Source organism: Mirounga angustirostris, unplaced genomic scaffold (genome assembly GCF_029215605.1).
Source record: "Mirounga angustirostris isolate CCGP_5_RB_7025 unplaced genomic scaffold, mMirAng1.0.hap1 SCAF_10, whole genome shotgun sequence".
NCBI classification, from domain to species: domain Eukaryota; kingdom Metazoa; phylum Chordata; class Mammalia; order Carnivora; family Phocidae; genus Mirounga; species Mirounga angustirostris.
Window position 1 is genome coordinate 51958855 of NW_026991718.1, and position 15393 is coordinate 51974247.

The following is a 15393-nucleotide window of genomic DNA, read 5'->3' on the forward strand; positions in this document are numbered from 1 at the left end:
ACCAGATGATTAATCAGTGAAAAAAACACAAATCCGCTCTTGAGTAGCTTGCAGTCCAGTGAGGGATACACACAAGTAAATAGCATGCGAGTGCATTGATAGGGGAAGAATTAGATATTGTGAGGGCACAGGACAGGTCCCTAACTGGTTTTGAGGGGAAGAGTTGTCAAGAAGTTTCCAAGAGGAAATAATGTTCAAACAAAACCCCTATTAAGGAGTTAGAAATTAGCCAGGAGAAATGGGGTGACATTTGTGGGGAGAGATGGAAGAGATTTTCCAGCAGTAGAGGAGTCTGAATGTGTGAGGGCAAGAGGCATGGGAGAGGAAATACAAAGGCTGAAATAGGCTTGTAAACTATGGTAAAGAGTTATTCTAAGGCAAAGGCAATAGGGAGTTTTTGAGGGCTTTTAAAGATGGGAGGGAATCAGATTTGAGTTTATTCAGAGAACACTTAATGTGGATACTTGACTAGAGGGGGAATATAATAGGAGGCTGGTAAAATAATCTAGATTGGAAATTACAGTGGCATGTACTAGAATGGTATCAGTAGATAAAGTGGAAAGTGGCTGAATTTGAGAAATAGTTGCTAAAACAGGAAAAACGTGGTGATTTTGGATAAAGATGATGAGGGAATTAGAAGATTCAAGAATGACATCCAGGATTCCGGCTTGTTACACTGGATCATTAGATGGTAGCATCACTTGCTAATAAGATAAGGCATATATGATAAATTCAGGAGAAAGATAATGTTCAGATCTGGACATGCTAATTTGAGGTGCCACTTTGAACACTCAGGAGGACTAGCGTTCTAGTCCTCTAGATGTGTATCTGAAGCTCATTAGAGATCCAGGCTGGAACTACAGAAAAATGAATCATCAGAGGGGTGCCTAGGTGGCTCAGTTGGTTAAGCATCTGCCTTCAAGTCAGGCCTGGAATCCAGCCCCATGTTGGGCTCACTGCTCAGCGGGCAGTCTGCTTCTCCCTCTGTCCCTCCCCCTTGCTTGTGCTCGCTCTCTAATAAATAAAATCTTAAAAAAAAAAAAAAAAGGGAAATCATCAGAATATAGATAGATGTTCATTTGAAGCCGTGAGTGCATGAAATCACTTGGTGCAGGCTCAGGACAGAAAAGGGCCTGGAGACAGCCAGAGTAGGCTAAGATGAGTCACTGAAAGGAGACTAAAGGAGTGGGCAGAGAAACAGAATGAACCGGGTGAGTGTGATGTCAGAGAAGTTTAAGAGAAGGCTGCTTTTTAAGGAGGACAAAGTGGTAAGTTTTAAGTGTTACTGGAAAAGAATGAAAAAAATACATCTAACTTATAGAATTTAGCAACAAAATCTCTGTTGACTCAGACGTTTTAGTGGAGTTGAGCTGTGCATGGGTTTTGAAGTGGAGACAGAATTTGGAGAAACTGTATGAGAAGTTTAAGGGCAAAATACGGCAGTGGGTGAAGGTAAATGTTTGGTTTCTCAAAGATATGAGAAACTTAAGCACATTTAAATATTGGTGTGAATGAGTCAGTATAGAGAAAAAAAAAGTAAAGATAATAGAAGAGAAAGGGAAAAACCAAAGGAATAAGTTCCCTAGTGGAGATTAAATCTTATCTGGGGAAAAAAATGGTGTGTCTCCAAAAGTCTCCTTCCCCTTTAAAATGTGGGACAGAAATTGGGTTCTGCTAGGGCTTCCTTACTTACTGATCAGATTGCCTTCTCTCAGGATGTAGGTTATCCAGCACTGTATATCTTTCAGCACTGTATCTGGAAGAAAATCCTTTATATTTCTGATGAATAGTTTGAGGTACCCTCATTCCATTTTAATGGAATTCAAGTGGAGTAGGGTCAACACTTGTTGACACACTTGCTTTTAAGTTCCTTCCCCAACCAAACAATACTTTTTCAATAAAGGCAAACTGTATTTAAAGTATGTATATACCTTACATAAGAACCAACATTAACGGGGCGCCTGGGTGGCTCAGTCGGTTAACCGGCTGCCTTCGGCTCAAGTCATGATCCTGGAGTACTGGGATTGAGTCCCGCATCAGGCTCCCTGCTCAGCGGGGAGTCTGCTTCTCCCTCTGACCCTCCCCTCTCTCATGCTCTCTGTCTCATTCTCTCTCTCAAATAAATAAATAAAATCTTCAAAAAAAAAAAAAAAAAGAACATTAACAATCTGTGATTGTCCGCAAATGTACTAATCTCTAGCCTTGGTTAAATTTTGTTTTACTTTGCTAGTCCTGTTTTTTAAAAATCACCAGCTTTTACAAAAGTATCCTACTTTATCATTACATGTGGGTGCATGCTGTTGAGTCAGTAATCTACCCCCCTAAATGAGATGCAGTCTGACCTCTAGTTAACAGTGATTGATGATGTTTGAGGCTTTTTTTATACCCCTGCACCGGGACCCTGGGAAAAATGTCAAACTCTCTGGCTGAGGAGGAACTGTACTGTCTTTTGTTTTTTTTTTAGGTCCATATTACTTTAAATTATGAATCAACATTATCATTACAAGTATCTGATCTAATCTACCATTGGCACTCTTGGCTCTATCATCTATTATTAACATGGGTTCATCTTTAAGGGAATATAACTTTTGACATAGTTTCAACATTAATAGTTCAATATTCTGGACCAACTGTTCAACAAAACTTTCTGCGATGGAAATATTCTATATCTGCACTGTCCAATACTGTAGCCACTAGTTACATGTGGTTACTAAGCACAATGTGCCTAGTGTGACAGAGGAAGTAAATTTTAACTTTTATTTAATCTTAATTAACTTAAATTTAAATAGCTACAAGGGCTCCTGGGTGGCTCAGTTAAGCATCCGACTCTTGATCTCAGCTCAGGTCTTGATCTCAGGGTCTTGAGTTCAAGCCCTTAAAAATGGGATGAGCACTGAGTGTTGCCATCACTAAATTCTACTCCTGAAACCAGTACTACACTGTATGTTAACTAACTTGAATTTAAATAAAAATTTTTAAAAAATAGCCACAGTGACCCTTGGTAACCTCACTTTTGCACCTGATTTTGAAAATTATTCATATATATTGGTAATCCCATTGAAAGACTTAAAATGTGATAAAACGTTAGCCACTGAACACTTAATAAAAAGCTAGTGACTACCACTGTTCATTTAATTTTGCCTGTACCTTGCTAAGTTTCAAGGCAAATCCATTAAAAAAAAAAAAGGTACGTTCATATTCCTCTTTGGCATGAGACTCTAGAATATTTTCTCTTAAGGACCTCTTCTTTACTGATAACAAAGTTAACTGATACTAATAACCAAGTTATTGATAATAATTATTAATGGGTAAATATCATTTTCTAGCCTTAGAAGCTTAAAAAAAAAAGACTTGGCAATGGCTATAAGGCAAAGGCAGACAAACACAAAATCTTTCATATATAATGGTTTATATGATACTTCAGCTGACATTATTAATACTTTATGGAAAATATTCCTATTGAAAAGAATGAAAAATTGATGCTAAGGAAATAAAAACAAAAGCAGATCTCGACTATCAGTAGCTGACAATTACCAATTTCTCAGATAAGAACACAACCTACTTGTGATTGAAGAAGTAGTTATTATTTGTGGACAATGTAAGCAATTTGGCTAGGAAAGAACCAAAGGAAAGGAACCATAAATAATTCAAATTTGGTTAATTTATATAATGAAATGAAATAGTTAATTTTACGCACTAATACACTCGATCTTTCTCTTTACTCCCAATATTTCTAAAAATTCAATTAATCACATAATTCAAATTAAGGTTGTTATTTATAGTTTTTAGCAAGGAGCCTCTGATGCTAGAATAAGATAGAAAAAGAAGTATCTCATGAAAGAGATATAATTATAGCCAAATATAAAAATAAGAAAAGCAGACTTTATATAGCTCAATTATTATATTTAAAACACTTAAACTACAGTTGGGGGGGGCATTTAAAAGGTTCCTTTAAGTCAAAGAGGATGAATTTTGAAAGGAGAAAAGCAATGTATGAACCTATGGACATATTACTGGGGAAGAAAAACTATCAAATTCCAAAAGTTAAATCTAATTGGAAAAAAATCTAACTAGAAAGAAAAAAATTCTGTTTTCAACTAAGTTTTGTGTCCATTTTATATAAGAGCTTATTTATTCTTTTTCCAAATGGGTATTTATTATTTGTACAGATACATAAAAATGATTCCCAATTTTTAAAATATACTAAAAATATACATTAACCACAAAAAGCATTTACTCTGACTGGAAAGAAGATGAGCATGGCTATTTGCAAAATAGCAGTAAACATAAGAAGCAAACATATAAATCATGACAAGTGTACATCCCATTTTTGACAAAAATAAGTTCTATTTTTACATTATGCTTTATTGTAAGCTTCTGTATGAGATCCTCCGACCTTATTTACATATACTATGAAATTTCTGTTAGCATGTATAACTCAAAGGCACTCAATTCAGAGGTTATAAGGTCCTGAGCTTAAGTAGGAACTAGGATTCCCAACCAAAATTTGAACATAAATAATTCTGAAGATCAGAGAATATGAAAATGTTTAAAGTGTAATATTTGGTACATAAATAATCCATGACCTAAGAATAAAGTACAGAATGTCAAAGAAAAGACCATGTAAGGCAAAGAAATATTCTCAGGTTCAAACTGATTTTCTCCCCCATTCAAGTTCATTTGAAAGTATAAAGTTGATTTTGTTAAAAATCCTAAGACAGCTAAATTAAAAGCAAAATAAAATAGCATGAAAATGCTTATGTTAAATAAAAAGTTCCCCAGCTTAGTCTCCAAAACCACAAAAAAGTATTTAATGATTAAAAACAAGGACAGCTTGAAGGGATATCAGAGTATGAGGAGGAATCATAAAGAGCAGTTGAAAAAATTAAAGGACAGCTTCAAATGCACCAACTGAAAGAGCATTTATAATTAGCCATTCAAATTGTTCCTTTAGCGTTCTTTTAGCCAAATAAAAATAAATTTACAGATAGATAACTGACGTTCACTAACATAGGTAGGATCAAAGTTTAAATTAAAATTAAATCTATATTAGGCTGCAAAGTGAAATTTACCTACAGCGGTTGTCTTCTGATGCTTAAAAATTAAAAGCACGAGTCAACATCTTTATAACAGAAATGGTTTGACAGGTATTTTCTTGGCTTTAAAACGTTTTTTTTTTTTTTTTTTTTTATGTATGCATAGAAATGTAATGAGCATAAGAATAGTCTTCTGTATTATCTGTACAGTTCATAAGGCCTTTGTCATTGTTAGTCACCTTAGATGTGAATATCAGTAGGGCCATTAAATTAAAGCTGGCCGAAAAAGTTTTCAAAGTAAGGAAGTTGCAGTTGTTTCCAACTGATGAGATCCTCAGTTTTCTGGATTTTCTGGATGACGATTATTTTCAGTTCTTTTTTCTGGTGATATATACAGGAAGTTACAGCAGATGTATAAAGGGAAGATCAGAAGCCTGCTGTCCAAGTTCATCACTACTTGTTCCTATAAAACAAATTTGGAGCTTTAATGACAAGACAAACAGAAAACCATACTGTTGAACTGAGTATACTGAAGGAGATCATATGGTGGTTAAGAGCTTGCATCTGAAGTCTCAAAGTCACCGTTCTAATCTTGAAACTCCCACCTACTAGCTGTGATGCTGGACAAGTCAATGACTTGTCAACTGCAGCTTCCTTACTGTAAAATAAATAAAAGTACTCACCTCACATGATTATAGTGAGGATTAAATGACACAATGCACATAGAGGACTCAGCAAAGCCAGCCATGTATGAAGTACTCAGTAATGGTAGTTATTTTCATTATTGAAAAATTTCTATCAACTACCTACGTATCTTATGAACAGATATAGTCAAGAAAAATATAGCAATTTGGCTTCATTTCCTGATGGCCTGTAGGTATAGCAAATAAATGGGAAGAACGTGGCAAGCCATTATTAGCACTAACAAGCATGGTTCCCACGTTCCCACTCTTGTCTATGATTTTCCACTATCTCTAATGCAAACATACTGTCTCTTGGAATATAAAATACATTATCATGTAATATCAATTTCAGGCTCAGTTACATCAGCACACATGAGAATGCCTTGAAATCTCACAGAGACAAGAGTTGATCCTATATCTGAGAGCCACAAATGTAACCATCTCTCATTCTACAGATCTCCATTTGGAACCCTGTATGAACAGCATTTGGTGAACAGAGTAAGTCTTCAGAGGAAAAGGAGCAGCACTGGAACTTCTACTTTCTGAATACTTAGATATATTCTCTGCAGTAATATACATTGGTTTTGCCTTATTTTATATATTTTGAAGAACATACTATTAAACACTATTTAAGCCTCAAGTTTTTGATTTTTTACTAAGGAAGATGCTCCTACAATGAAGAGAGACTAACATACTGGAACGTTTGAATGACTGATGTAGGCTTAACTGGACATAGCTTCTGTATTGGGGGAAAAGCAAGGTAAATTGGATAAGGAAGGTAAGGAACACACACACACACAAAGTGGAAGCAGAGAAGCCCATATATCACAGCATCAGACAGAGTGACGGCATCCTCCTAGGTTTCCATTTCTACTTCCAGACCGTTTTTCTCCATCTTCATTTACAAATCTCTGCTTCTCTGAGGTTCCCCTCCTGTTCTGTGCAGAGCTCTATTACTTCCCCACATTCTTCATCTAGGTCTAAATTCCAAGATCTATACATCTAATTCTCTAGTGGAAATCTTCACTTAGACATAAAGCAACTCCAATTCAAACCATCAGCTACTGGCTACTACCTCTTCTTTACAGGCCATCTATACTTCCACTCTTGTAGTTTGGCTTTGACTCGCCATCCCAGCTCTTGAATGTCTCACCAGGTTACTTTTTTTGCTCATCCCTCAAATACCAGTGTCCCCTAGGTTTCTGTCCTGTTAGATTCTCTACACATTTCCTGGAGGCTATCTCATCCAGTCATTATTTCTAGCCCAGGCATTGCTTGTAAACCCCAGATCCATTTATCCACCACCCAGCACACTTTCATCTCAATGCCCTCAAATTAAATATGGCTTAAACTGAATTCATCATCTTTTCACCTGCAGTTTGTCATGTTCATTTTCCTTCCTATACTTCAAATCAAAGGAATAAGTACTATAAATCAAGTTGCCCAAGTCAGAATACTAGGAACTATTTTTAAAAAAGGTTTTATTTATTTATTTGTCAGAGAAAGAGAGATAGCACAAGTAGGGGGAGTGGCAGAGGGAGAAGGAGGCTCCCCACTGAGCAAGGAGTCTAATGTGGGACTCGATCCCGGGACCCTGGGATCACGACCTGAGCCGAAGGCAGATGCTTAACCGAATGAGCCACCCAGGCAACCCTAGGAACTATCTTTAACTACTCTCTCATCTTCACACAATTAGGCACCAAATTCTACCAACTGCACTGCTTTATTTCTAGAACCCATCAACGTTTCTTCATCCCCATTGCTACCTTCCTTAAGGTTTTCATCCTTTATCTGGATTATAACAATAGCTTCTAAATCATCTTTCACCTATTACCATGTCTCTAATCCTTCTTACACATTGCTGAGATCCTTCACCGAATGCAAATCTAGTCTGCAAAGTCCTGTAAGATAGATAGGTATAAAACAGGGGCACCTGGGTGGCTCAGTCATTAAACGTCTGCCTTCAGCTCAGGTGGCGACCCCAGGGTCCTGGGATCAAGCCCTGAGTTGGGCTCCCTGCTCAGCGGGAAGCCTGCTTCTCCCTCTCCTACTCCCCCTGCTTGTGTTCACTGTCTTGCTGTCAAATAAATAAAATATTAAAAAAAAAATTTAAACTGAATCAGCTCTGGGCACCTGGGTGGCTCAGTTGGTTAAGCAACTGCCTTCGGCTCAGGTCATGATCCTGGAGTCCCGGGATCGAGTCCCGCATCGGGCTCCCTGCTCGGCGGGGAGCCTGCTTCTCCCTCTGACCCTCCCCCCTCTCATGTACTCTCTCTCTCTCTCTCATTCTCGCTCTCTCAAGTGAATAAATAAATCTTTAAAAATAAATAAATAAATAAATAAACTGAATCAGCTCTTTAAAAAAAAAAGATAGTTATAAATTATACAAAAATTGGGGGCACCTGGGTGGCACAGAACCTAGCACATGGCAGGGACTCAAATGTTTGCTGAATGAACACTCAAGGAACACTTGAAATACAACTATTATATTGGCCTGGTGTTTTTGAATCTCTGGCTGCTTTGAGCCATGACAGTATTTTTTATGAAGTTCCAGGTAGAAAGTAAAGACAGCCATTGTTCATGCAGCTCCAGAGGGTGCCAGGGGGGGACTAACAAAGTTCTATTGAAGGCAGATCTGAACTTTTCTTATTATGTATCTACCTTCTCAAATACTATCTACCATGTGTGAGAGAGTCTGCTCTCTGTTGCTAGAATTGCAACAAGTGGAGGATCCTCTGTCAAAATGTTGTTAAAGGAATTCTCATACAGGCTATGTGAGGTCAGAACTATGTGAGGTTACAACTATCACTCCAAGGTTCCTTGCAGTGCTAAATTCTCATGTTCTGTATGAGGCTCTTCAGTTGAAGAAAACAGCTAGCTTCTAATAATTAATGTGAACTACAGGCTCTGAACTTTTTATTAAAAAACAGTACGTCCCTTGGAATGGGGTTAGTTTTAATAGAAGTAAACTTCCTTAGTATTTTTTTTTAAGATTATTTATTTGAGAGAGAGAGAGAGCATGCACGAGAGCGAGCGTGTGTGCCAGTGAACATGAGCAGGCGGAACAGCAGCAGGGGGGAAGGAGAAGCAGGCTCCACGCTGGGCAGGGAGCCTGATGCCGGGCTTGATCCCAGGACCCGGGACCATGACCTGAGCTGAAGGCGCTTAACTGAGTGAGCCACCCAGGTGCCCCTAAACTTCATTAACATTTTAGGACCTCTCATGTTACTTTTTGAAAATGGTTTACTTTCTTATGACATTTTGAAACTTCTGCATGCGATATATGAAGAAACAAATGGCTTTAGAGTTTGGGAACATAAGAGATGCTTGCTACTTTAGAAATCTATTGCGCTAGAGGATAATGTTCTCTTAATATTCAGGAGCTATGCAGACATACTGGATTATCTTCAAGGTGTTTGCTATTTTTTTTTTAATTTTTTTTTTTAAGATTTTATTATTTTATTTTATTTTTTTAAAAGATTTTATTTATTTGAGAGAGAGAGAATGAGAGAGAGCACATGAGAGGGGGGAGGGCCAGAGGGAGAAGCAGACTCCCTGCCGAGCAGGGAGCCTGATGCGGGACTCGATCCAGGGACTCCAGGATCATGACCTGAGCCGAAGGCAGTCGCTTAACCAACTGAGCAACCCAGGCACCCAAGATTTTGTTTATTTATTTGACAGAGATAGAGAGATAGTGAGAGCAGGAACACAAGCAGGGGGAGTGGGAGAGGGAGAAGCAGGCTTCCTGCCGAGCAGGGAGCCCGACGTGGGGCTCGATCCCAGGACCGGGACCCTGCCCCCCAAATCAAATTGTTTCCTTTTTTTTGGTCTTAGTTACACTTCTAATAAAATGGGGGTAAATTATGCATATGTGAACACAGTATTTCCATCTCTATCTTCAAAAAACTTTTTTTTAAAAAGATTTTATTTATTTGACACAGGGGCGGGGGAGAGGAAGCATAAGCAGGGGGAACAGAGGGGCAGAGGGAGAAGCAGGCTCAACGCTGAGCAAGGAGCCCAATGCAGGACTTGATCCCAGGACCCTGGGATCACGACCAGAGCTGAAGGCAGCTGCTTAACCGACTGAGCCACCCAGGTGCCCTCAAAAAACTTTTAAACCAATCTTTAAATCAAATGTTAATTCTACTTAAGAATTTTCAAGAGGATTCAAAAGACAAATACTATAACCAAACAACAGAAAAGTAATCAAACATACCTGATCCTTTTCAAGTGTAAGTATTTGATAGCCAGTTGTTCTACTACATACTAGTTTTCCACTACTATCAAAAGAGGCCAAACGTAATCTGGGATTAAAAAAAAAACACAAATAAAAAAATAAACATTTTTTTTTAAGTAATCTCTATACCCAACGTGGGGCTCAAACCCACAACCCCAAGATCAAGAGTCGCATGCTCCACTAACTGAGCCAGCCAGGTGCCCCTAAACATATGATTTTTTAACCACAGATTAATTTAAACAAGCCCTCCTTCACTTTAATATTTACTTTTCTCTTCCATATTCTTTTATTTGATAAAAGATTTTAAGAAGTCTTTTCAAATTCTAAACTGAACCTCTTGGAGATATGTAAGCTTATGCTATTATACATACCTGGGATATAAAATAATTCATAAATGTCTTTTTTATTGTGGTAGAATATACATAAAATTTACTATTTTAACCACTTCTAAGTGTATAGTTCTCAGCATTAAATATATTCACACTGTTCTGCAATCATCAGTGTCATCCATCTCCAGAACTTTTTCATCTTCCCATCTGAAACTCTGTACCCAGTGAACACGAATTCCCCATTTCCCCTACCTCGGCCCTTGACAACCATCATTCTAATTTCTCTGTCTATGAACTTGTCTACTCGAGGTACCTCATATGAGCAGAATAATACAGTATCTGTTCTTTTGTGACTGGCTTATTTCACTTAACATAATGTCATCAAGGTTCATGTTGGTGCATGTGTAAGAATTTCCTTCTGTTTCAAGGCTGAATAAAATTCCATTGTAGATACGGACAATATCTACATGGACACCCATTGATGGACACTTAGGTTGCTTCCACCTTCTGGCCATTGTGAATAGTGCTGCTGTGAAAATGAATGTACCAATAATATCTGTGCCAGTCCCTCCTTATAATTCTTTTGGGTAAATACCCAGAAGGGGAATTGTTGGATCATATGGTAATTATATGTTTAATATTTTGAGGAAACGCCATTTCATTTTCCATAAAGGATATACCATTTTACATTCCCATCAGCAATACACAAAGGTCCAATTTCTCCACATCCTCATCAACACTTTTTGTTTTTGATAATAACCATCCCAATGGGTTTGAGGTGGTATCTCACTGTGACTTTGATTTGTGTTTCTCTAATGATTAGTGATGTTGAGCATCTTTTCAAACATGAAAAGATGCTTATTGGCCATCTGCATATCTTCTTTGGAGAAATGTTTATTTAAGTCTGTTGCCCATGTTTGGATGAGGTTGTGTTTTTGTTGTGGAGTTCTCTAGATATTCTGGATATTAGTTCCTTATCAGATACATGGTTAGCAAATATTTTCTCCGATTCTCTGGGTTGTCTTTTTACTCTTGTGATTCTGTCCTTTGATACACAAGAGTTTTTAATTTTGATGAAGTCAAATTTATTCTTTTCTTTTGTTGCCTATGCTTTGGTGTCATATTGAAGAAATCATTGCCAAATCCAATGTCAAGAAGCTTTTCCCCTATGTTTTCTTCCAAGAGTTGTTTTATAGTTTCAGCTCTTATGTTTAGGTCTTTGATCCATTTTGAGTTCATTTTTGCATGTGGTGTAAGGTAAGTATAAATATATGACTTAAAAAAATCCACTCATTAAGCTATTTTCCAATTTGTCAGTATCCTCTCAAGAAAGATAGCCAGCTCAACTATCAGGCAAAGTTGGATATATGAAATCCCACAGAAAGTGAAGGACAATACCAGACATGTTTTCCTAGAAAAATACCTTACCGTCTTTCCTTTCTGGACCTTTAATTTGCAAGAACAGCAGCAAGGCAACAGTTTCAAGCCTATTATCAATCCTGTATCATTCATATTCCAGCCTATTCTTTCTGACATACTAGATCCAGGCTTTTTGATTTTGATTATTACTAACATTTCACAGGAATAGGACCTTAATAGTTCTTTGCACTTTCATATATACTGTCTCTTACCAAAACTCTACTACTATAGGTGTAAATTATTGGTTTTATTTTATTTCTTATATTTTTTCTGGAGTGAGGAAGGGAAATTTCATCCTACCTAAACGCTATGCTCCTTCGAGGTTGTAAACTGACAGATCCACTACACGGCTGATTCAGTGTATTGCGTTTGAAAATGATGTATCGATTGGTATAAGTTACAAGCAGGTCAAAGCCGAAGTTAAAACCTGTCCACCGCCAGCAGTACTAAGAAATACAAAAGAGAAAGATCTACTTCAGTTTATCACAGCAAGTCAAAAATAAAAAGTTCAAAATGTCTTTTCTTCCTTTAACTCATTCCAAATATTTCTCTCTTATGGGTACCTTCCCCTTAAGGCTTGCCACACATGATATATCTGTGAATATATATAAAGGTTTACCACATGGGTATAATATAGTTCAAACCAGAAAAGCAGCCTTTATGATCATCATTCTTTAAGGTACTTTCCTAATATCACCTCTTCATGATCTCTTTTGTTTTGTTATTTCTCCACACTGTAATTCTATCATAAGTAATATAGCTTTTCACTGCAACTCTAAGGAGGTATAGCTTAGGGGGCCAGGAGGCTATATGGAGGTAGTAAGAACCCATTAAAATCCACCTTGCTTTAAAAATACTCTAAATTCCTTAAATAACTAACCAACTGATACATATTGTTACTTTATTTATTTATTATTTATTTTTAGAAGATTTTATTTATTTATCTATTTGACAGAGAGCCCAAAGTGGGGTTCGATCCCAAGACCCTGGAGATCATGACCCGAGCTAAAGGCAGCCACTCAACCAATTGAGCTGCCCAGGCGCCCCTATTTATTTATTTTTTTAAAGTTTATTTAGTAATCCCTACAGCCAGCGTGGGGCTCATGACCCCGAGATCAAGAGTTGCATGCTCTTCTGAGTCAGTGAGGCACCCCACAACTGAATTATTTTAAATACCCTCATGAGGTTCACAAGTTTGTTTGAGCTATCACCTAATAGTTAATGGACTATTAAGCAAGCTGGTATGGTATAGTGAAGGAAAGTTAGGGCTTCAAGTGTTTGGTTGACACTCTGAATTACAACATTAATTTAATAGCTCACAGCTATTTATTGAGCACATATTATGTGCCAAATACTGTTCTAGGCATTGAAGAACAGTAAGTTTCTGCCCTGGTAGAGTGTGTATTTTAGTATGTGTATATGTTTGTGTGGAATGGAATGGAAGAGAACAAAACAGAATAGAATGTCAGGATAGAGTGACAGGATAGAAAAGAGGGGGCTTCAGCTGGGGAGCCTCCTGGTTCAGATAGGTGGTCAGGGAAAGTCTCTCCAAGGAGATACTAGGTGAGCCGGGCCCTGAGTCAGCTAAGGAGTAGACCAGTAACTATCTGGGGAAAGAGTGACTTAGGCAAAGAGAAGAGCAAGTACAAAGCTCTGGAGATAAAAACATGCTTGGCTTATCTGAGGAACAGCAAGAAGGGCTATGTGGCTAGGGCAGTCACGTGGGTGGACAGGCGACCGTGGTAAGTTCAGAGAGTCAGTCAGGGGTCAGAAAATGTAGGGCTGAGGAGTCCATAGTAAGGAAGGGCATGCATTTCTTCTAAGTGCAGTAAGAAGCTGATGGCAAGTTTTAGGAAAGGAAGTAACATGATCTAACTTGCATTCTAAAAAGATGACTTTGGCTGTTGTACGGAAAACAACATGTAGAAGAGCAAGAGTGAAAATAGGCACAGCAGTTATGAGGCTACTACCACAGCCCAGGCAAGAGATAATGCTGGCTTGGATTTGGGTGGTAGTGGCAGACATGCTAAGAATAGATTTCACAAGGACAGCCTGGAAGAATTCCTTATGAACACCAGCTGTGTATTTAAGAAAGAAGAATCCAAAGTTTGGAGCTTATTCAACAGATTAACAGAGGGGCCATTTATGGGTTAGAGAATTACTTGGAAAGGAGAAAGTTTGGGGATGATAAAGAGTTCAGCTTGGGACTATTTTATTCAAGATGCTACTAGGATTCTAAAAAAGATGTCAAGTGAGTAGCTGGATATATGAATCTGGAGTTAGAGGTCATCAGTGTGAAGTCTAAGGAACTAGATGTGATCACTTCGGAGTGAGCTTCGACAGGTAAGAAGTCCACTTGTGGAGAAAGAGAAGGATCTAGGCAAAGACTTAGAAGGAACAGCCAGTGAGTTGGGAAGAAAACCAGCAGAACATGCTGTCCTGGAAGTCAAATGCAGAAAATCTCTAAGAAAGAGTGAGTGCAGATGTGTCACGTCGCCAAGAACTTCTGGAAGACTAAACAGTAACTACCTGACCTGGGGATGTGGAAATCACTGGTGACAAAAGCATGGCAGTTTCACTGGAGTTTCCTGGGATAAATGAACTGGAATGAATTCAAGAGAGCATCGGAGAACAAGAAGTATAGACAAATACGAGCAACTTTTTCCATGAGTTTTTTGCTTAAAAGAGATGCACAGAAATGGGAGTGGTAGCTAAAGAATGTGGGGTCGGGGTGTGGTTCCAGATGGGTGGTGGTATGGTATGTTATATGCTCAATGCCAATGACCCAGTACAAGAGAAAAACTGATGAGGCAGGACAGGGAGGTGATGACTGCAGGAGCAAAGCTTCTGAACAGGGATGAAGTTTTTTATGATGGGAGGGGATGGATCCATTCTAATAAGAGGAAAAGCACAGCACACAGCTACAGCTGCAGTGAGACTGGCAGAACCGTCTGGTAGGAGGATGTGTAGATTCTCTTCCTATTGCTTTTATCTTCTGAGTGATGAAAGAAACAAGGTCATCAGATAAGAATGAGGGTGGTAGCACTGCCCCTTTTAAAGAAGGTCTGAGAGGTACTCAAAGAGTGGCAGGATGAATTCACTAGGGAAATGTAGGAGGATCGCATGCAGCACTTGTCTGAAGTTTACAGTTACAAACATTCAAGTGACACCTGGTGGGGTACACTTTTTCTTTAGTCATATCCATCTGTTTGGAAGCAGGCATGGAGTGCACAGCAAGTCAGGATTTCACAGGAATTGGAGTTTAGCCAGCTGAGCTTGACAGAGTAAAAAGGGAAGTTAAGAGTATTAGCCAGGGACCAATTTTAAGATGGAACATATAAGTCAAGTAAAGAAAGAAGCTATAGGGACATGGTGAGAGGGTAGTGGGAAAAAAGTAGTACGAACAATGTATTCTACACTGGTGGAGTTTAAAAACTGTTGGGAGTCCAGGTTCTAGAAAGAGAGTGCTAGAAAGATAACAGGAGTGGAGTCTGAAAATGGTCTGCTTGAAATGGCGACTTTGAAGGGGGTCTGTTATTTAGTAAAGCAAAAACTGGGGATATGCTTCCAGGAAATGGGTGCCGGAGGTAGGGTAGAGCATAAGATCCCTGTGGGGAGGAAGGTCAGGGAACAGAGACACTAAAATCACCAAGACTGATAACAAGAACAGTGATAAATACAGATGGCCC

The 15393-nt window shown here is 38.4% G+C and overlaps 1 protein-coding gene across 1 annotated transcript in view; it reads right to left on the minus strand.

Annotated features, from left to right (window-relative positions):
- Positions 1-4344: 4344 nt before the first annotated feature.
- GMCL1 (germ cell-less 1, spermatogenesis associated) overlaps positions 4345-15393 on the minus strand; it is a 38517-nt gene continuing 27468 nt past the window's right edge. The window contains exons 12-14 of the mRNA XM_045884849.3: positions 12005-12150; positions 9936-10023; positions 4345-5499 (exon numbers count right to left, since the gene is read on the minus strand). Coding sequence (XP_045740805.1) covers positions 5371-5499; positions 9936-10023; positions 12005-12150 — 363 coding nt within the window. The 3' untranslated portion in view covers positions 4345-5370. The remainder of the gene's footprint in view (positions 5500-9935; positions 10024-12004; positions 12151-15393) is intronic.